At 36.7% G+C, this 22,447-nt stretch overlaps 1 protein-coding gene across 1 annotated transcript; it reads left to right on the forward strand.

Moving 5' to 3' along the window:
- Positions 1-481: 481 nt before the first annotated feature.
- On the forward strand, positions 482-22,117 carry LOC131932434 (TBC1 domain family member 1-like). Its single transcript, XM_059289336.1, has 11 exons — positions 482-671; positions 2,251-2,408; positions 5,168-5,296; positions 9,491-9,682; positions 10,626-10,781; positions 11,805-11,956; positions 12,356-12,448; positions 13,133-13,292; positions 14,371-14,540; positions 15,762-16,028; positions 17,423-22,117. The coding sequence occupies exons 1-11, from the start codon at positions 490-492 to the stop codon at positions 18,149-18,151; spliced, it is 2,388 nt and encodes a 795-aa protein (XP_059145319.1). The 5' UTR covers positions 482-489; the 3' UTR covers positions 18,152-22,117.
- Positions 22,118-22,447: the final 330 nt, after the last annotated feature.

Below are 22,447 nucleotides of genomic sequence, written 5' to 3' on the forward strand. Positions count from 1 at the left end.
ATTTTATTGAGGATAGGTAAACTATATGACAGACCAACTCTACTAACATGTAGTGGGTTTATTACGATCTGCCTAAACATGGAGAAGATAAATAGAGAAAGAGTTGAAGGAAAGAGTCCTAACAATTGAACAGACAGGATAAAATGTTGCTCAACAGTTGATGCCTTGTGTGCCAATATAGTTTATAAAGTCTTTTTATAGTTCTATCTGTCAGATCAAACTTTGGTAGGACTTAATACTGAAATGTTTGTTTCTAATGTCACAGAACACACACATTTATTTGCATGTGTCCTTAATTGACTCATTCACAGGGCTAACTCAAACATGTTTTAAACGTAACTTATTGTTGTACTACTGATACAACACAACATGAAAAATGTGATGGTAACAGGTTTAGATAACCAGCGTATACCTGGCCAAACTGTGTAGTAACTAAGATATTTTTTGTTCCAGGATTCTTCAGTCACCTCCACCCCTGATGCCTCCCCCATGCCGTCCCCCATGAGCAAGGAGTACCACCATGACTTCCCCAGCCCCCCTACCTCCCCGGGACCACTACGTCAGCGGAGTGCAACTCTGGACAGCATTGGACTCTCCCAGGTAGCCAATGGTCAGCTGGCCAGAAGGAGGGATGTCAACCACAACAAAACAAACAGTCCTTTGAAAACTACGTAAGTTGAGTTAGATTTTAATAGAGGTTTAGTTCCACTTTCAGACCTTAAGGCAAATGAAGTAGAGTTCTTGACCTTGGAGTATCAAGGGATGGACTGGTCAGCACTCTGCCCAGCCAACTTTACCTGGGTCAGGTACCCATCAGTACTGGGTGAACTCAGGGACTTGCTGCAGACTCAAGTTAGGGCTGAGATCTGAAATAGTCTCTCAGGTTAGCAGTTGAGTGCTCTACCACCCAACCTGGCTATCGCAATAAAACTATTCAGTCCTCTGAAAATCACAAATGTTTAGTAAAGATTTGACAAAACTTAAACCAAGGCAATTTTATTTAAGGTTTTAATAAAACAAAGTCTTTTGAAAACAACGTGACTTCATTAAGACCTCAATAAGTGAGCTTTAAAATTGAAATAAGTTGTTTTAAAATTCAAACTTTTTGTCAGTTTCAAAATATTCAGCTGCCAAATGTTAGATTAGAGTGTTACAAAGCTTAACCTTATTACCATTTACACATGGAATTTTAAAAATGGTAAAAATTGTTATGTTAAAACGCTTCTGTTTGAGCTTCTGATTTCAATTTGAAACAGCTGGTCAATATTCCTGAGTCATTAACATCAAACTCAACTGGTGTTTTATTGTTTATTTAATTTCTTTTGGAGTCGTTCTTGGCGTTGTGTCTCATTCATCAGTCACTGACTAGCGCTGTGCTTTCTCTAGGGGTATGAAATCTTTCTTGTTTCACTCTCCAAGTCATGACTCAGGTTTTTCATGGTATACCTCTTTATCTTTTTCCCTGGGGGATTCCATGTGATGGCCTGTCTTGCTAATCTGGTCTGAAGACCATCTTCCTAAATGTGTGGCCAAAGTCAGTTATTTTCTTTTGATTTTGTCTTCAACAAATCTATTGTATGCTAAATTCTGTTATGGGTTTATTTATTTCTCACCTAAATTAAAACAGAAAAATCTAAGATACCCTTTAAAAATAGTGGTAAAAATAACGTAGTTATCTGTTTTTGGGACCTTGGGATATAAGTGGTCAGTTTTATATGCTGCTATCTTTATTTTCCCTATTTATAGGTGGACAGCATTATCACAGACCTGAGTCTTTTGGGTTAGCAGGGCAGCTCTCTAGTGTCCAACCATGCCGACTATATAAATCCATAAATCATAACTAATTAACTTTTTAATGAAACATTACATCAGCTGAAGTCAGCACTTGCTGCCTGTGGGGAGCCAGAAGGGGTAGAAGAAATATTTAAAAGCTCTTTTAAGCTGAAGTATTGAATTATACACAGGCAAAGTGTGGCACCAAAGCAAAAACTAGTGACTGGTAAAAAGTGCCACCAACATTTTGAACTGGGTGTGAGGCGCTTTTTCACTAACGTGAATAAATATAATAAAAATAGATAGTTCGCACAATGCGCGGAATGGGTGGCTATACCTCTGCTAGCTGCAAGTTTTATAAAATATTGTATATTACATATAGTAGTATATAACAGCATTATGATCATGTATTTACCTGTATGTGGTCCATTACAGAGGTGTATACTTCAAAATTAAGTTTTTGTTTTGCTTGTTCAGCTTCCTGTTGGTCAGTCCTCAGCAGTCGGAGCATTTGACCTCAGTCAGCTCCCCTATGGATGACTCAGCTTTTCTAGCCTCAGCCAGGAGGCCAAGCTTCTCCTGGAGGAAAGCTATTTTTAACCGCGTCTGCACCCCCCAACACTCACTGGACTTTGGTGAGTACATTATCACTCACTGTTTCAGTACACTTGCACTCTGGTTAGGGTTAGAGGTTAGGGCTGCGTGGCTGGGCGGTAGAGCACATAGTTGTTAAGCTGGGTTGAGAGGTTGTGACTAAGTATTCTTGCAGACATTTTGTTGGTTGTGACAGATATTTTGTTGGTTGTGACAGAAATTGTGTTGGTTGCAACTTTATTGTGATATAGTTAGCTAGGCAGACCTTTTGTTGGTTGTGACAGATATTTTGTTGGTTGTGACAGAAATTGTGTTGGTTGCAACTTTATTGTGATATAGTTAGCTAGGCAGACCTTTTGTTGGTTGTGACAGATATTTTGTTGGTTGTGACAGAAATTGTGTTGGTTGCAACTTTATTGTGATATAGTTAGCTAGGCAGACATTTTGTTGGTTGTGACAGAAATTGTGTTGTTGCAACTTTATTGTGATATAGTTAGCTAGGCAGACATTTTGTTGGTTGTGACAGAAATTGTGTTGGTTGCGACTTTATTGTGATATAGTTAGCTAGGCAGACCTTTTGTTGGTTGTGACAGATATTTTGTTGGTTGTGACAGAAATTGTGTTGGTTGCAACTTTATTGTGATATAGTTAGCTAGGCAGACCTTTTGTTGGTTGTGACAGATATTTTGTTGGTTGTGACAGAAATTGTGTTGGTTGCAACTTTATTGTGATATAGTTAGCTAGGCAGACATTTTGTTGGTTGTGACAGAAATTGTGTTGTTGCAACTTTATTGTGATATAGTTAGCTAGGCAGACATTTTGTTGGTTGTGACAGAAATTGTGTTGGTTGCGACTTTATTGTGATATAGTTAGCTAGGCAGACATTTTGTTGGTTTTGACAGAAATTGTGTTGTTGCAACTTTATTGTGATATAGTTAGCTAGGCAGACATTTTGTTGGTTGTGACAGAAATTGTGTTGGTTGCGACTTTGTTGTGATATAGTTAGCTAGGCAGACATTTTGTTGGTTGTGACAGAAATTGTGTTGGTTGCGACTTTGTTGTGATATAGTTAGCTAGGCAGACATTTTGTTGGTTGTGACAGAAATTGTGTTGGTTGTGACTTTGTTGTGATATAGTTAGCTAGGCAGACATTTTGTTGGTTGTGACAGAAATTGTGTTGGTTGCGACTTTGTTGTGATATAGTTAGCTAGGCAGACATTTTGTTGGTTGTGACAGAAATTGTGTTGGTTGTGACTTTGTTGATATAGTTAGCTAGGCATTTTGTTGGTTGTGACAGAAATTGTGTTGGTTGTGACAGAAATTGTGTTGGTTGTGACTTTATTGTGATATAGTTAGCTAGGCAGACATTTTGTTAGTTGTGACAGAAATTTTGTTGGTTGTGACAGAAATTGTGTTGGTTGCAACTTTGTTGTGATATAGTTAGCTAGGCAGACATTTTGTTGGTTGTGACAGAAATTGTGTTGTTGTGACTTTGTTGTTGATATAGTTAGCTAGGCAGACATTTTGTTGGTTTTGACAGAAATTGTGTTGTTGTGAGTTTGTTGATATAGTTAGCTAGGCAGACATTGTGTTGGTTGTGACAGAAATTGTGTTAATTGCGACTTTGTTGTGATATAGTTTGCTAGGCAGACATTTTGTTGGTTGTGATAGAAATTGTGATATAGTTAGATAGCTGGACATTGTGTTGTTGTGACTTTGTTGATATAGTTAGCTAGGCAGACATTTTGTTGGTTGTGACAGAAATTGTGTTGGTTGCGACTTTGTTGTGATATAGTTTGCTAGGCAGACATTTTGTTGGTTGTGATAGAAATTGTGATATAGTTAGATAGCTGGACATTGTGTTGTTGTGACTTTGTTGATATAGTTAGCTAGGCAGACATTTTGTTGGTTGTGACAGAAATTGTGTTGGTTGCGACTTTGTTGTGATATAGTTTGCTAGGCAGACATTTTGTTGGTTGTGATAGAAATTGTGATATAGTTAGATAGCTGGACATTGTGTTGTTGTGACTTTGTTGATATAGTTAGCTAGGCAGACATTTTGTTGGTTGTGACAGAAATTGTGTTGGTTGCGACTTTGTTGTGATATAGTTAGCTAGGCAGACATTTTATTGGTCATGATAAAACCAGCTGAGATTTTCATTTAATCCCGTGGCTAAACCTGAATGCTGGAAAGGTTTGAAATAATTTCTTAATCAAGTTTCCCTTCTTTGTTTTGTGTGTGAGGAATATTCTAAATTGATTACCCAGACCTCGTGTGTAAACATCCTTAATTGATTACCTTAACCGCAAAAAAATTAAAGGGTTCTTGAGTTAGAGAGCTGGCATAAAAAACAGAAATTTTAATTAAAACTAGTTGGTTCAACAAAAAATAAAGAAAATGGAAATAACTCAATAAGCTAAGATTTTCATTTGTTCCTTGTTTTTTTTTATTTTTAAATTCCCACGTGCCAACAGCTTAAAAAGCTTTGACTAGTGTTATATTGGCTGAGATGTGCTGTGCTTAAAAACTCGTCTGTCTGTGTGAATATGCCATGTCTGAAAAAACTTATTTTGGTTTTATTTGAATAACACTCTTAGTCAGGATCATTCAGACTTTTGTGTGAATGAAATAAAAATAAAAAATCTGTTTTTAGTGTAATAGTTTTTTAAGGAGCCAGCATAAATGAGAATTTTTTTTTTTTAACATTTGAGAGTTACCTTTTCTTGATTTTTAAAAAAACTAAATGTAAAGAAGCTTTAAAGTAGAGAAGACTAGTGTCAAGTTTGTGTATTTTCCCAGGGGAGGAGGAGGGAGACAGCTGTGATGGTAAGCTTCACAACACTGTGGAGATCAGGGCCATGTGGAAGAAGGCCATTCTGGAGACGCTGCTGCTGATTCGCATGGAGAAGGAGAACCATGCTGTGAGAGGTGAGTGGAGTTGTGTTACCCTGGGTTTTTTTAAATTTTATTAGTCTAGTGTGCTGTGTAGGTTGTTTTTTTTTTACTCACTCACATCATACTGTGATTCTTTTGCAAATGATGCAGGGGAAGTTGACATTTGGATTTGACAGTCATGACATTTATGACATTTTGGACAAGTGGACATTTTGACTTAGATGACATTTGGACAAGATGAAAATTATGACATTTTAACATTTTTGATGACATTTAGAACATGTTGACATTTTGGATAATATGACATTTTGGACTAGATGGCGTTTCGACTAGTCGACGTTTAGGAAATGTTAACATTTATAACATACTGACATTTAGAACTTTTGAAATTAGGACTTTGATATTTAAGATAGTTGACATTATGTCAAGTTGACAGCTAGGACAATTTGACACTCCTGGTTACAAGTTGTTTATCACTTGTGACAGTAGGCATTTGATAAGATGATTCTCACAATGGCTTTTTACTTAAACATGACACATTCAAATTTAAAATAAAAAATTGCCTTTGTTTGTTTTAGTGTCTTTAGAAGTAATGTGTAAATTTTTAACAAACTTAAATTTTTTCAAAATAAAATACACTTTTGTGATATTCACCAAAATAAACATAGCTTTTAGGTTGTTTTTTTTTTAAATTTCACACATGTATGATCACAATAGTATTAACACCGCTCACTTTGGGTTTTTTCCCCACTGCCACTAGCACTTTTCTAATTTTTTTTAACATTTTAAATATTTCTGCTGCTAGTACTGTAAACAAGCTAATTTTTTTAACGCTACTAGACTGTACTCATTCTTATTTTTCTGTGTTTAAAAAAATCATTTTTTTAGATTTTTGTTTGCATTTTAAAACAAAAAATTCAAAACCCTCAAATTTTAAAACCTTTGGAGCATTAGCTTAAAGTACCTGGTTGTAATAAAGAAATGAAGATTTAGTATGAATTTATAGTGGGTTGCTTATAAACAAGACTGATTAGGTAACCCTTCAGCATATGGATTGTAGGAAAGAATTTTATTTTTAAAAGTTCCATTTTAAACTAGATCTAGTAGTTATCTGTGGCAGGAGTTTACCTGTGGCAGGAGTTTACCTGTAGTAGGAGTTTACCTGTGGCAGGTGTTTACCTGTAGTAGGAGTTTATGTGAGGCAGGTGTTTACATGTGGCAGTAACAGGAGTTTACCTGTGGCAGTTGTTTACCTGTGGCAGATGTTTACTTGCAGTGGGTGTTTACCTGTGGCAGATTTCTACCTATAGAGATATTTACCCCTGGCGGGTGTTTACTTGTGTTAGCTGTTTACTGTGATAGGTGTTTACTGTGGTAGTTGTATCTGGCTGAAATATTGGTCGCAGCCTACAGACATTGGTTGGCTAGTGGTCTACATTTAAACTTTTAAATCTAAAGAGCTTTTTTAAAACTAAATTATTTAACTGCATGACCTGTATGTTTATTGTTGGACTAGCCTACATTTGCTTACTTGTACTAGATGTTTTTTGGGGGGATAAAAGTAGAAACAAAATAATTCTGGCTTTTTAAAATGTGTATAGAAATATATTTCTTGTAGTTTTGGTTTCTCATTGTTAGTGTATGTCATTAAAAAAAGTTTTTGGGAAGGATGTTTCATAGAATGAAAACGTAGAGCTTTCAGTATGAAAGATTTCTATTTGAGTTTTTTAATTTTTAATTTGCTATACCAAGTTACTTTGCTACCTTTTTTAACAAACTTTTCTACCCTGGCGGCCCTGCTAGAATATTTCATCTTTTATGGAAGCCATTCTGTGGTAGTATTTCGCGGTAAGACTAAATATGGTGGAAGTAGAAATGGTAGAGATTCTCTGTCCCTCTTTTAAAGAAAAAAATATTCCACAGAAATACCTTCTCTTGAATTAAAAATAAAAATAGTAACTTTTGCATAAATTAAAAAAAAAAACGTAACAGCTTTATCAGTTAAAATTCATTTTTATTTTTTTTATTTTTTCCTAGATCAAATTGATTTTCTTTTAAAATCAGTGGTTTATTAAAAGGGGGACAATATTTTTTTTTACATTTTTAATGTTTTTTTCCTCTAGATCTTTTGACAGTGTTCTTATCCTTCCAAATTTACATTAAAAACTTCCTTTACAATCAACATTATACTTAACACAATAACGCTTAATCTGCTATGTAGATGTACAATGCTTATAGAGAGTGCAAAAAAAAAATATATGTATACTACATTTAACATTGTAGGGTTCATCCGCAGTAAGAATTAACTGCATGAACACTGAAGATCATTAATAATTTTTTAATCCATAACACCTTAAACATAATAAATGCATGTTACTCAAGGATTACGCATGCAGATCATATAACAACTTGCAGACAGTTTTCTCTAAAAAAATTCACATCCCCTTTTTGTTTCAAACGATATTTTAATTCCAAAGTCTTTGAAGGCAACAGAAAAGTTATTTCATAATAATGACGTTTTTTTAGTCATGACAAGCCAGTTCTTGTTGAAACCCACCAGTCAATCACTTCTGTTGCCTTCATGCCCATAGATCAACTTATAAAGTTTGGACAGAATTTAGCTGAAAACTTTTTGAAAACTAAGGGTTGTGAATTTACTAATAACATTTACTAATGATATATACTAATAATATTTAATTATTTTAAAAAATAACCAAATACAAAATTGTACACATCAATTTCTTCCTTAATCATTTTTCTTTTATAAAATCTGTCGCTTTATTTGGTATAGATTAGTAATCTAACTTGGCATATGTGTATATTTTTTTAATCCATCTTATTTATTTTTAGCTTTTAGCACTCCTTTAATACAGGGCTGTTTGAGGGCTATTTAGTCCAGGGTGCTTCAAGCTTTTTTAATGGTATTACAAGATAGTTAGCTGAGTCTGTATCATGGTGGCTAGTTTTTTTTGGCCACAGTTGTAAAGGGAGGTAAATGTAAGGGTTGCCAGAATTTTTAGAAGGGGTGGCCAGACCTTAATTAAAAGATGGCTAGAGTTTAATGGAGGAGTGCCCAGATTTTTTTTAGATTTGTGGCTAAAGTTTAATCAAGGGTGGCTAGAGTGCAATGAAATCAGAGTTTCTTCCAGGCATCCTCGCCCCTCCTAAAAAAAAAGTCTACCCCCTCCCCCCCAAAAAATTTCAAGTGTCTGGAAGAAACACTGAATGAAATTGTGGCCAGACCAAATTTCTCAGCAGCCCTGGCTTATACATTTGTTGTGTAATTTAGGCTTGAGGCCAGCTTCTATGTATTAGGTTTTTCTACTGCTGAAATCTACCACTGGCTTCTGGGAACTAGTTTGCTTCACACCTTAACAGTAGTTGAATGTACCTTACACTGCCAATACAGAAAGCTATGTGACTTAAATTCTTCCAATGTTTGTATGCTAATATTTTAAATTGGCTTTCAATTATTCAATTTTGAATACAAATTGAATTGTAATTTAATTAATATTGTTACTGAAGATGCATGTTCGAATTAAGGCTGAATTTTAATAACGCTAATTCTTTAAAAATTTTGAATGAAACATTCTGTTAAGTTTCAGTCATGCTTAATAATAATATGTGTAGCATTATTTATTTGTTATTTCGCTGAGCTTCTTTGGCAAAAAAATATATTTTGAAGTTTTAGAACAAAAGTCTTATGGGACACACTGAGAAAACATGTTTACATCTGAATTTGTGATCAATGCAAGTTGACAGGAAAAAAACTTTCACCAAAAATAAATAAATATTTCTATACCTTATTGCTAAAACTGTATCTGGGATTTATTTTGAGCTGTTGGAACCACAGAATTTAGTACAGGCAGAGTTTTAGTTGTCGAATAAGTTTTATCCATTCATTATGCATAAGGCAAAATAATATTCTGTTATTTGATTCGTTTCCTTTTATAGCTTGTAGTTTTCTTTCATTTCTACTTATGAATGGATTAGATTGAATTTTAAAGAAGCTTAGTTTAATTTCTGTTAGTTATATTATTGTTTACTTGTTAGCAAAAATGAATTATTTTATGATAGGTTTTTATATTTTACTAGAAATTTGTAAACACTGAGTAATATTTTAGGAATTTTTCAGTGCTTAGATTTTATTTTGTTATCTTTTAAAATTAACTTTTAATTGCACTCTTTTAATGTACAATTTTGTGTTTCTCTTTGATGTTTTCCCAGCTCGGCAGGAGGAAGGGGGAGCAACTGTCAGCAGAAAGTTGGACTACCAAGAGTTGACTCCCTGCTTGAAAGAGATCACTACAGTGTGGGAGCAGATGCTGTCCCTGCATGGGGATGAGGGGAGAGATGGGGATATAGGGGAGGATGAGAAGGCCATTCCCATGGTCAAACTCCTGGACTATGTCAAAAAAGGTTGATGCATTTTACTCTTGAATGGCCCTAATTGTTTATGGGAATGAAATTTTTCGCATGAAACATTCATTTTGATTACCCCTTGAGGTTTTTAATATTTAAATATATTTTATTTTCAACACAAGATTATGATAATGTGATGAGTATTTTGTAAGGAAGTTACTTTATTAGAATGTAGAAGTGTCTGTCCATTATTTAATCTTGTTTAAAATATTTGTTTAACTTTATTAATGATTAATGTCATAATCCCCCCCCCCCCCCCCATAGACCCCTCGGTATATATATAAAGTATGAGGGGTGGTGCAAATCGAAAGTTTTAGGGGGGGGGGGTGCAAATCAAAACCTTGTCCCCGGGTAAAAATTGGAACCCCCCCTTGAGACGACTCTGGCTACGCCACTGGTGTCTAGTATAGTGTCTTCTATAGTGTCTTCTATTGTATTAACCAAATGTCAGCGTGGTCGAGTCGGTAAAGCTCATGGTTGTAAAACCAAAAGTCTCGATTTCGAATGCTCGGGCAGATGAGGCTCGTTAGCTGGGGACAGCCACTCGTCTAGGAGAGACAACTCCAAAATCAAACAACTGCTGCCTTGTAGTTTATTCCTGGTTGGACAAAGGCTATGGGAGGCAAATCCAAACAGAAAAGAAGAATGAAATCTGAGTCAATGGCCTCAATGGCGCATAACCAGTTGACACGTATCCTTAATTGTGTTGGAGGGGATCCCTTCCAATGCTAAAAATTAAGAAAGTAGATGAAGAAGAAGAACCAAATGTCAAAGAAACAAACCTAAATTTGTGTTTGGAATTTTTTGTCTGTCCATCTTGCTGTGCACTATTCCATCCTATGAACACAAAACAGAAAAAACCCTATCTACGTGTTCTATTAACTGTCGAGTTGCGTTTTAAACAAATTTTGTTGGGGTCTAACAGATGAAATATTTCCAGGTGTTCCGCGGACACTGAGGGGACAGATATGGCTGTTCTTGATGCAGCAGAGACAGATGAGCAGCACCGTGCCGGACAGCGGCTGCACCAGTGCTGATTATGAGGATCTGCTGAAACAGCTGACCACACATCAACATGCTATACTCATTGACCTAGGTGAGTACACATTGACCTAGGTGAGTGACCACACATCAACATGCTATACTCATTGACTTAGGTGAGTGACCACACATCAACATGCTATACTCATTGACTTAGGTGAGTGACCACACATCAACATGCTATACTCATTGATCTAGGTGAGTGACCACATTGACCTAGGTGAGTGACCACACATCAACATGCTATACTCATTGACCTAGGTGAGTACACATTGACCTAGGTGAGTGACCACACATCAACATGCTATACTCATTGACTTAGGTGAGTGACCACACATCAACATGCTATACTCATTGACTTAGGTGAGTGACCACACATCAACATGCTATACTCATTGATCTAGGTGAGTGACCACATTGACCTAGGTGAGTGACCACACATCAACATGCTATACTCATTGACCTAGGTGAGTGACCACACATCAACATGCTATACTCATTGATCTAGGTGAGTGACCACATTGACCTAGGTGAGTGACCACACATTGACCTAGGTGAGTGACCACACATCAACATGCTATACTCATTGACCTAGGTGAGTGACCACACATCAACATGCTATACTCATTGATCTAGGTGAGTGACCACATTGACCTAGGTGAGTGACCACACATTGACCTAGGTGAGTGACCACACATTGACCTAGCTGAGTGAGCACTCATTAGTTTAGGTGAGAGACCACACATTGACCTAGGTGAGTGAGCACTCATTAGCTTAGGTGAGAGACCACACATTGACCTAGGTGAGTGAGCACTCATTAGCTTAGGTGAGAGACCACACATTGACCTAGGTGAGTGAACACTCATTGACCTTGTGAGTGACCACACATCAATAAGCTTTACTCATTGGCCTAGGTGAGTGACATCACCCTACAGACCTAATCATATATAAACATATATACAACGCATACAAAAAATACCCATACAAACATACAAACAAATGCCCATACAAACATATAAACAAATACCCATACAAACAAATGCCCATACAAACATCATTTCTACTCATTCTCCCCTAGGCCGCACCTTCCCCTGCCACCCCTACTTCGCCAAGGCCCTAGGCCCAGGTCAACTGGAGTTGTTTAACCTGCTGAAGGCCTACAGTCTGCTGGACACTGAAGTGGGCTACTGCCAGGGACTCTCCTTCATTGTGGGCATGCTGCTCATGCATGTATGTAACCTTCAGCTTGATCTTGAACTTTTCGTCTTGACGTTGTGTTTTTAACCTCTTGACGTTGAACTTTAACCTTTTGACAATTGAACTTTAACCTCTTGACGTTGAACTTTAACCTCTTGGCATTGAACTTTAACCTCTTGATGTTGAACTTTAACCTCTTGACGTCAAACTTTAACCTCTTGACATTGAGTCTTTAACCTCTTGACTTTGAGTCTTTAACCTCTTTACGTTGAACTTTAACCTCTTGATGTTGAACTTTAACTTCTTTACATTGAACTCTAACCTTTTTAAATTGAGCATTTAGTGTAGTAAAAAGTAAAATGTGAGGATCGTTGAATGTTGATGTATTGTCCTGCTGTAAGTGTTTAACCTTGTTGTCTCATCTAACACCAGATGGAAGAGATATCAGCTTTCCATGTACTCAAGTACATCATGTACGACCTTGGCCTTCGTAAACAGTTCAGACCAAACATGATGGCATTGCAGGTAAGAATCATTATTTAGCCAAACGTCAAGGTTTTACAGGTAAATTAAATTACTTTTGGGGGTCGGAGTGGTCAAATTGGTAAAGCTCATGATCGCTAAACCAAAAAGTTTCGAGTTCAAACCCTCTGGTAGATCAGGCTTGTTAACTGGGGACAGCCACTCCTCTAGGAGAGACAATTCCAAAATCAATGGCCTCAATGGCGCATAACCAGTTGAAACGTATACTTAATTGTGTTGGATGGGATACCATCCAACACTAAAAATTAAGAACAAAGAAGAAGAAAAATAAAATTACTTTTCTTCCAGTTTATTAAACCTTTAGATTTTTAGCAAAGGAAAACTTGCCAAGTTTTTACTATCTATGCTTTAGACTAGTTTGTGCGTGTTGCTGTTTATGTGTGGATGCATGTGATCACCTTTGGTCACCAGACACCTATAACAGAGGGTTCTGATTTGGGATGTGTGCTACTACTGCTAAAAAACCTAATGGTCCATGGGGCAGATGAAGTAGAGTTCACCTGTTTTTATGACCTCGGCATATGAATAGAAAGTGTGATCAGTACTATGACATATTGCCTCTTGTTTAGATACATTTAACTAATTGAATTGATAGATTCTATTGGTTTCATTTAGCTTATAGATTGTTGATTGACTGATTGATTATTGATTGATTGATTCCCCCAGATCAAGCTGTACCAGCTGACCAGACTCCTACATGACCACTACAAGGACGTGTATGAACACTTTGAGAACCACGAGATCTCCCCAACCTTGTACGCGGCCCCCTGGTTCCTCACACTGTTTGCCTCACAGTTTCCCCTGGGCTTTGTGGCCAGGGTTTTTGGTAGGTGCTGGGCTTTTGTGGCCAGGGTTTATGGTGGGGGCTGGGGTTTTGTTAACATTTTTAAAAAGGAAGTCTGTATCAACAAATTATGCCATAAACTCAATTAGTTTCTGGGTGGACACACAGTAAAGAAGAAGTGATACAGTGTTGAAAGTTTTGTAATTTGTTTATGTTTGCTGGTTTGTTCTTTGAAATTAGTCTTGTTACGTTTGCTGTTGTTTAACCTGATGGGCTACTGAAGCAGAATTTGTCTGTTTTTTATGACACTAGGATGTGATAGTCTTGCATGTCCATTGCACAATGCAGCTTCCGTCACTTTCCTAACTAAAGTACACACACTTCTCTGCATTTTTAAGGAGAGCTGTTTTTTTTTTAATTTGAGGAAAATATTTTTATGCCGACCAAATTTTTTTGAAAGTCTGAAAACTTTATCTTGACGGGCAGCCACCTTTCTGTACACATCAGTACAGTGGTATTCTAGAACTCACTGGAGGCATTATAAGTGCTTGCTCTTTCATTTGATACAGCTACCAATTTCCTACAGTCAGATGTTTGAGAAATTGTAATGTATATTTCTATTTTTGTTCTACAGACATGTTGTTTGTCCAGGGGATTGATGCCATCTTTAAAGTGGCCTTAATGTTGATTGTATGTTTCTATTTTTGTTCTACAGACATGTTGTTTGTCCAGGGGATTGATGCCCTCTTTAAAGTGGCCTTAATGTTGATTGTATATTTCTATTTTTGTTCTACAGACATGTTGTTTGTCCAGGGGATTGATGCCCTCTTTAAAGTGGCCTTAATGTTGATTGTATGTTTCTATTTTTGTTCTACAGACATGTTGTTTGTCCAGGGGATTGATGCCCTCTTTAAAATGGCCTTAATGTTGATTGTATATTTCTATTTTTGCTCTACAGACATGTTGTTTGTCCAGGGGATTGATGCCCTCTTTAAAGTGACCTTAATGTTGATTGTATATTTCTATTTTTGTTCTACAGACATGTTGTTTGTCCAGGGGATTGATGCCCTCTTTAAAATGGCCTTAATGTTGATTGTATATTTCTATTTTTGTTCTACAGACATGTTGTTTGTCCAGGGGATTGATGCCCTCTTTAAAGTGGCCTTAATGTTGATTGGCAACCACAGGGCTCTGATCCTGCAGTGTGACTCGTTTGAGTCTGTGGTCGACTTCCTTAAGACAACCCTGCCTGAGATGGTCCAGGTGCAGATGGAGCGCATTATAAACCAGGTCAGTTTGTTGACCCACATAACTAGGTCAGTCCCTTGACCCACATGTTACCAGGTCAGTCCCTGGACCCACATGTAACTAGGTCAGTCTGTTGACCCACATGTAACCAGCTCAGTCTGTTGACCTATATGTAACCAGGTCAGTCTGTTGACCCACATGTAACCAGTTCAGTCTGTTGACCCACATGTAACTGGGTCAGTCTGTTGACCTACATCTAAACAGGTCAGTCTGTTGACCCACATGTAACCAGGTCAGTTTGTTGACCCACATGTAACCAGGTCAGTCCCTGGACCCACATGTAACTAGGTCAGTCTGTTGACCCACATGTAACCAGCTCAGTCTGTTGACCTATATGTAACCAGGTCAGTCTGTTGACCCACATGTAACCAGTTCAGTCTGTTGACCCACATGTAACTGGGTCAGTCTGTTGACCTACATCTAAACAGGTCAGTCTGTTGACCCACATGTAACCAGGTCAGTTTGTTGACCCACATGTAACCAGGTCAGTCTGATGACCCACACGTAACCAGGTCAGTCCCTGGACCCACATGTAGCTAGGTCAGTCCTAGGACCCACATGTAACTAGGTCAGTCTGATGACCCACATGTAATAGGTCAGTCTGTTGACCCACATGTAACTAGGTCAGTCTGTTGACCCACATCTAATAGGTCAGTCTTTTGACCCACATGTAACTAGGTCAGTCTGTTGACCCACATGTAACCAGGTCAGTCTTTTGACCCACATGTAACTAGGTCAGTCTGTTGACCCACACGAAACCAGGTCACTCTGTTGACCTATATCTAAGCAGGTCAGTACCTGGACCCACATGTAACTGAGTCAGTCTGTTGACCCTCAGGTAACCAGGTCAGTCTGTTGACCCACATGTAACTAGGTCAGTCTGTCGACCCACATGTAACCAGGTTAGTCCCTGGACTCTAACCAGGTCAGTCCCTGGACCCACATGTAATTAGGTCAGCCTGTTGACCCACATCTAAGCAGGTCAGTGCACGGACCCACACATAACCAGGTCAGAAGTCTTAAAACAAAATTAAAACAATTTCAGAAAGTTTATTTTAAATGTACTTATCATCGAGACAATCTGTTATTTTTAAAATAAAATTAAAAATCCATTGACGCTGGCTAGAATTTTTTTTTTAAAGAAATATCAGGATATGTATCTGAGAATCCAAACTTGATTGGTTTGTAATGTTTTTCCTACAGGCCTTTGAACTGGACATCAGCAAAGAGCTCCAGGCCTACGAGGTGGAGTACCACGTCCTCAGTGAGGAGATGACCTTCTCACCTGGCCACGACGTCCACAGCGCCAGACTGTACCAGCACAGCAAGAGCCAGCCCGCAGTCTCAGACAGACCCTCCAGACTGGTGGAGCGCAGGAGGTCGTCTATTGACATTGAGATGATGTACCGCGTGGAGCAGCAGAACAGGGCTCTCAAGAACCAAAACATTGAGCTGCTAGAGAGACTACAAGTTTGTTTCATTTCCTTGATGTTGACTTTTTAAGTTATTCTTAAGCTAGTTATCCTCTAATAGCAACAGAACTAAGCTCTCAAGAACCAAAACATTGAGCTGCTAGAGAGACTACAAGTTTGTTTCGTTCCTTTACGATGACTTTTTAAGTTATTCTTAAGCTAGTTATCCTCTTATTTAATAGAGCAACATAACTAAGCTCACAAGAACCAAAACATTGAGCTGCTAGAGAGACTACAAGTTTGTTTCATTCCTTGATGTTGACTTTTTAAATTATTCTTAAGCTAGTTATCCTCTTATTTAATAGAGCAACAGAACTAAGCTCTCAAGATCCAAAACATTGAGCTGCTGGAGAGACTACAAGTTTGTTTCATTTCCTTGCTGTTGACTTTTTAAGTTATTCTTAAGCTAGTTATCCTCTTATTTAATAGAGCAACATAACTAAGCTCACAAGAACCAAAACATTGAGCTGCTAGAGAGACTACAAGTTTGTTTCGTTCCTTGCTGTTGAATTTTTAAGTTATTCTTAAGCTAGTTATCCTCTTATTTAATAGAGCAACAGAACTAAGCTCTCAAGAACCAAAACATTGAGCTGCTAGAGAGACTACAAGTTTGTTTCGTTCCTTGATGTTGACTTTTTAAATTATTCTTAAGCTAGTTATCCTCTTATTTAATAGAGCAACAGAACTAAGCTCTCAAGATCCAAAACATTGAGCTGCTGGAGAGACTACAAGTTTGTTTCATTTCCTTGCTGTTGACTTTTTAAGTTATTCTTAAGCTAGTTATCCTCTAATTTAATAGAGCAACAGAACTAAGCTCTCAAGAACCAAAACATTGAGCTGCTAGAGAGACTACAAGTTTGTTTCGTTCCTTGATGTTGACTTTTAAAAATAAATTTTAATCTAGTTATCCTATAACTTAACAGAACCGAGCTCCTCATAGTTGACTTTCTAAAATAAATTTAAAGCATGTTATCCAACAATTCTTTAAAATATCTAAACATATACATTTGAAATTTATGTCGATCAAATATTGGTGTTTAGTTATTGTGGCTATCAATCATATATTTAATATACCCCTGTAGTGGAATACATGTGTGGAACATAAATCTTGTATTCAAACTGATGCAAAAAATATCACATACTATGGGGTAGGGTATTTGATGACAGCAAAAAGATAGGATGTTTATAGAGTGGATGGTGAAAACTGTTTTAAATCAATATTCATCCAGTGCATGAGAAATAATAGTATTATAGTTGGATTTAAAAGCTATTTATTGTTTTATTCAAACAGAAATAAGATCTTATTTACAAAAATTTTGGCTACAATTGTTTTAATACATTTATTATCCTTTGCATAAAAAAAATAAAAATAATTATTTTTTCACATGACAGCACACCCAGTCACAACAACGCAGTCACGAGCTGAGCGTCCACACCCACGAGATAGAGCAAGAGAAGCTCAAGTCACACATCAGAACCCTGGAGCTGGAGCGAGGCGCCCTCCTGCAGGCCGTGGCCATCCTGCGCAAGCTGATCCCACGGGAGGCCCTGCAGCAGCTCAACCTGACCCTACCCCCCATGCCGGAGTCGTCCTCGCCTGTCATGCGGATGGTGTTGTCGACGGCAACGCAGACAGATCTTGAGACGCATCTTCCAAGTTCCTCTCCACAGAAATCAACCTCGTCAAACTTAACGAATACAAACTCCACACAGACAGGTTCATTGCCTAATGAACCTGAACTAATTAAACCATCAAAGAATGTTTCAGTGTCGGCGCCACCTTCCAACCATGTCTCAAACATCCCCGTACCAGGTCCATCCTTGAACCTCACCCTGGGGCAGGAGACGCCATCAGCGTCCACTTGTGTGGCTGCCGTGGAACCAAAGACCCCCTCCCATGTCTCCGTGTCCTCCCCAGGGGTTGGTGCCCCATCTCAGCTGCTGACCACCACAGCATCGGGCGCCACTGAATCCTATCCTTCCAGAAGTATTTCCAACTCGGCCAGTAGCCACCAGCCCAGCAACCCCCTGACCCCTGAAGAGAGGAGACGCACTGTTAAAGTTGTTGTCCAACAGTCCCCTACATCCAGCTGTCCAGACAGACCGAATGTCAGCAGATAGAATTCTGTGTCAACAGCTAGGATTGGTTGACTTTGTTGAGAGGACAACTACCATTGGATGGTTATACACCATGTGACTTGCTATCAGGTTATTTATCAACCTTGTGATTTATCAACTGAGCCTCAAGGACAACTGTGATTGGCTGATTTGAGCACATGTGACAGGTTAAAACCTAAGTTGTGATTGGTTGACCAGGTTTTAAGGACATCTGTGATTGGCTTATCAGGTAGTTGGGACCACATGACTTCCAATGTGAAAACAAACAACACCTAAAACTTGAATGAAAACAGTCAGTGTAATGCTTTAGCTAACCTTTCTTGAATGATTCACTCTACGGCTAAGTGTTCAGATTTTAACCCCCTCTTCCAGCTGAAAGATTGTTATATCCAGATTTAGCAGTGTTGAGATTATGTTGAAATTTATTGTCCCAACTATATCTTCTCTCAAGTCACTTGAAGTTAATACAACTGGGATTTAAATGGCAATAATTAAGTCGGTACCAAATTATAACTTCATATGATTCTTTGTGTGTGTCATATTTTATATTAAATATTGTTATATATAAAATTTAAGTTTAAATTGTAAATATTTGGCTTGATGCCATGTGATAGTCTAAAAACTAAATCAAACCCAACTTTTACAGATTAAAATTTGGATGGTGAGGGTTTAAGATAACCAGTTTTTGTTATTTTAAAAAATACTATAAAAAGAAATCTCACATGTATCCGTATCCTGGCTGGGTGAGCCATGGATTCACTAGTGCCTATGTATGGATGATATTCCAGTTGTAATACTGTCATTACATCACACTTTGTATGTATAGTTTAGAAAATGTGTTAATTGAACCATTATTTCATTAATTAAATACACAGTGTGTATGTAGAGTCTAAAAATGTGTTAATTGAATCAACTGTCAATACATTAATTAGATAATTTAATGTTTAGCCAAAAAAAAATTGTGTTATGTGAATCAACTTAACAGTTTATACTTTAGTAGTTCTGCATGATGATATTTGTGACTATGTCAGATCATGAATGATTCAATGCTTTGTTCCTAGGCTAAGAGATTTATTTTAAATTTTTTTTTCTCTCAATATTGTGATTTAAGTTGCCTTTTTGTTTTGCAGTGGAAGTTTTCAACTTCACCATTTTATTGCTGCATATCAATAATTACCATCCCTAGTGTTTATTTTTGTACAAATTTTGCAAAGTTTGTTCCCTTGATATTTACATTTGTGATAGTCTTTCACAATAATGTATGTTCAAGTTTTCTCTACAGTCAATGTAGACCACCCAACCTAATGGATGTTAATCTGTCAGGGGAGATCAGCTGAACACCAATGCTGTTACATGAAGCACTAAAACATTTAAGGGGAGAAAACTAAAGTTTGTAAACCTTAATATATTTCTGATCTGTGGTTATTGTGGGAAAATAAAATTCAAAACATGTATTTTAATTAACAATTTAATGACCAAAGAATTTAATATATTTATTTGATAAGGGTATGGGTAGAAACATATATTTATTTATTTTGTGAAACCGGATTTAAATTTGAGTTACTCTAAAAAGTAAGTGATATACATGCTCTTAAATTCCGTGGTCGTTCTACAAATATTTATGTGCAATAATGAACTTCTCTTGTTATACCATTGAATGGATCTGAATTAAAGCTTTTTATTTTAATTTTCTAACCCACTTATCAAAAAAGTATTTTATAAGTGTTAAGTAACTTTTCTTTTACTGGAATTATCTTTTATATGACTCTACAATTTAAAATTAGCTAATTGTAATCTCAATTTATTTTAAAACTTGGATTTATTTTATGAAGTTGTTATTAGATTTAAGTTGGTACAGCTTTTATACAAGAAACTCTTGTACTACTCTAGACTATACTGTTGTACCACTACTCTAGACTATACTCGTGTACCAATATACTCTATATTGTTGTACCATTATACTCTAGACTATACTGTTTTACCATTATACTCTAGACTATACTGTTGTACCATTATACTCTAGACTATACTGTTGTACCATTATACTCTAGACTACTTTTGTACCATTAAACTCTAGACTATACTGTTGTATCACTTTACTCTAGACTATACTGGTGTATCACTTTACTCTAGACTATACTGTTGCACCATTTTGCTCTAGACTATATTGTTGTACCATTATACTCTAGACTATACTGTTGTACCATTATACTCTAGACTATACTGTTGTACCAGTACTCTAGACTATACTGATCTACCATTGTATTCTACCCTTGTTCCATTACTCCACATCTCATACAGAATCTCACTCCCAATACACTAAGAACAAAATCTGGTGACAAACTTGGTTTTACAATGTGATTTCATTGAATTATTTAGCCTATAACTTGACCATGTTTGCAGTGTTAAGGTATTGACAATTTTCCATTTTGTTGGAGCTCAAAATATTTTATGCTGGTCATTTGCTGGTCAGTTGGTGATCATCAACAGGCCAGTAAGACATTCCAAACGATTGATTGGACATAGGACATAAGGTTTTACATTGGGGTCTTACAATCATTGGGGTCTTACAATGATTGTGGTCACTCAATAATTGTGGCTTTACAAGGATTGTGACCTAACAAAGATTGTGGTCACACAATGATTGTGATCTTACAATGATTGTGATCTTACAATGATTGTGATCTTACACTTATTGTGGTCACACAATAATTGTGGTTTTATGATGATTGTGGCTAACAAAGATTGTGGTCTTACAATGATTGTGATCTTACAATGATTGTGGCCTTACACTTATTGTGGTTACACAATAATTGTGGTTTTATGATGATTGTGGTCTTACAATGATTGTGGTCTTACAGTAATTAAAGTCTCACACAGATAGTGGTCCCAGAGACCATCATCTCAAAAGGTTTCATTTTTTTTAGACCCTGGTCTCATTGATAGAGGCCCCTCCGTTATATGTTATATTGATAATTTTACCCCTTAGTGTGTTTTCTCTTCCATGGCCTGCCTCACTGCTTGTAGACCAGACTTCTGATTTTGACCGGAACAAATTACACAAAACTATTTTCCTCTACAATCTTGTATTATTGGCATTACAATAAACTGTGAATTTTATGTATTTTTCACTGGGGTATTTATAATTGTATTGATAAACTTGTCATTTTATGTTTTTTTCCTGCAGTATTTGTATTTGTTGATAAACCTGGTATATTTTGTGTCTGTTCTGCAGTATTTGTATTGTTGATAAACCTGGTATTTTTTTAATCTGTTCATTCTGCAGTATTTATGTTGATAAAAATGAGATATAAGGGGAGGTAAGAGAAGCTTTTAACCTCTCCAGTATGTGTTGTGTGTCATATAACTGTCCTGACATTATCCCACAGATGTCACACCCAATCAATGAATGTCATATTCACGTCACTGTTGAATAATGAAATATTCTGTATTCTGTCCTGAAAATGTCATGACTATCATAGTTCAGTTACGCGTGTCATTATGTATATGACACTAATGTCATGTACAGCAAATGTCAAATGTCCATCAATGCATGTTCATGAGGTGTTGATAACCAGTGCCAAATAGTTCTCCAAATGCCTTTAGACTATTTGAGTTTATAACAAATCTATTTGGGCAAGGAGCTCATCACGTAGTGGCTATCATAAGTTTGCCAAAATTAATTTAGCTCTATTGTTTTAAAGTGATGTTATTTTAGTATTTGTTTGAGGATACGCAACAAGTATGTATGTGCTTGTGGTAAACGCGTATTGAACAATCTGGCAAGTGAGGCTACATGTGTTTAGGCTATCTGGTACGTATGGTGTAATAAATTAAAAGAATTTAAAAACATTTTAGTGTAAATTTTTTTAAGAGACTGGTAGATGCATGGGCCTGTCATTTGTAGCAAAGTTTGGTTAGAAAATGTAATTTTAGCTGGTTGGAAAAATTATTTTTGCCAGAAAATTGTATGTTTATCTGGCCAGAAAAAGGATTACCAGTAAAATGTACCTACAAAGTACAAAGCCTAGCCAAAGATTTTGGATTTGACAATAAAAGATAAATGTACTTTGCTTTATTTTTAATGTTTTTCATTTGAAATAAACCATCCTGGAATTATTCCAAGAAATGTCTACACCCTGATTCCCTTTTCATGACATTCTAATCCTAGTCTCAAGAAATTGCACAGCATCTGTTTACAGAGAGTGGGATAAATATATAACCAGCTTCAAATTCAAATAATACAATTATAACTTTGTTCAGATGAAACAGTTGTATACTCTTGCAAACAGTCAGTAA

This window comes from Physella acuta, unplaced genomic scaffold, assembly GCF_028476545.2.
Source record: "Physella acuta isolate Inbredline_101_S28 unplaced genomic scaffold, ASM2847654v3 ptg002172l, whole genome shotgun sequence".
Classification (NCBI taxonomy): Eukaryota; Metazoa; Mollusca; class Gastropoda; family Physidae; genus Physella; species Physella acuta.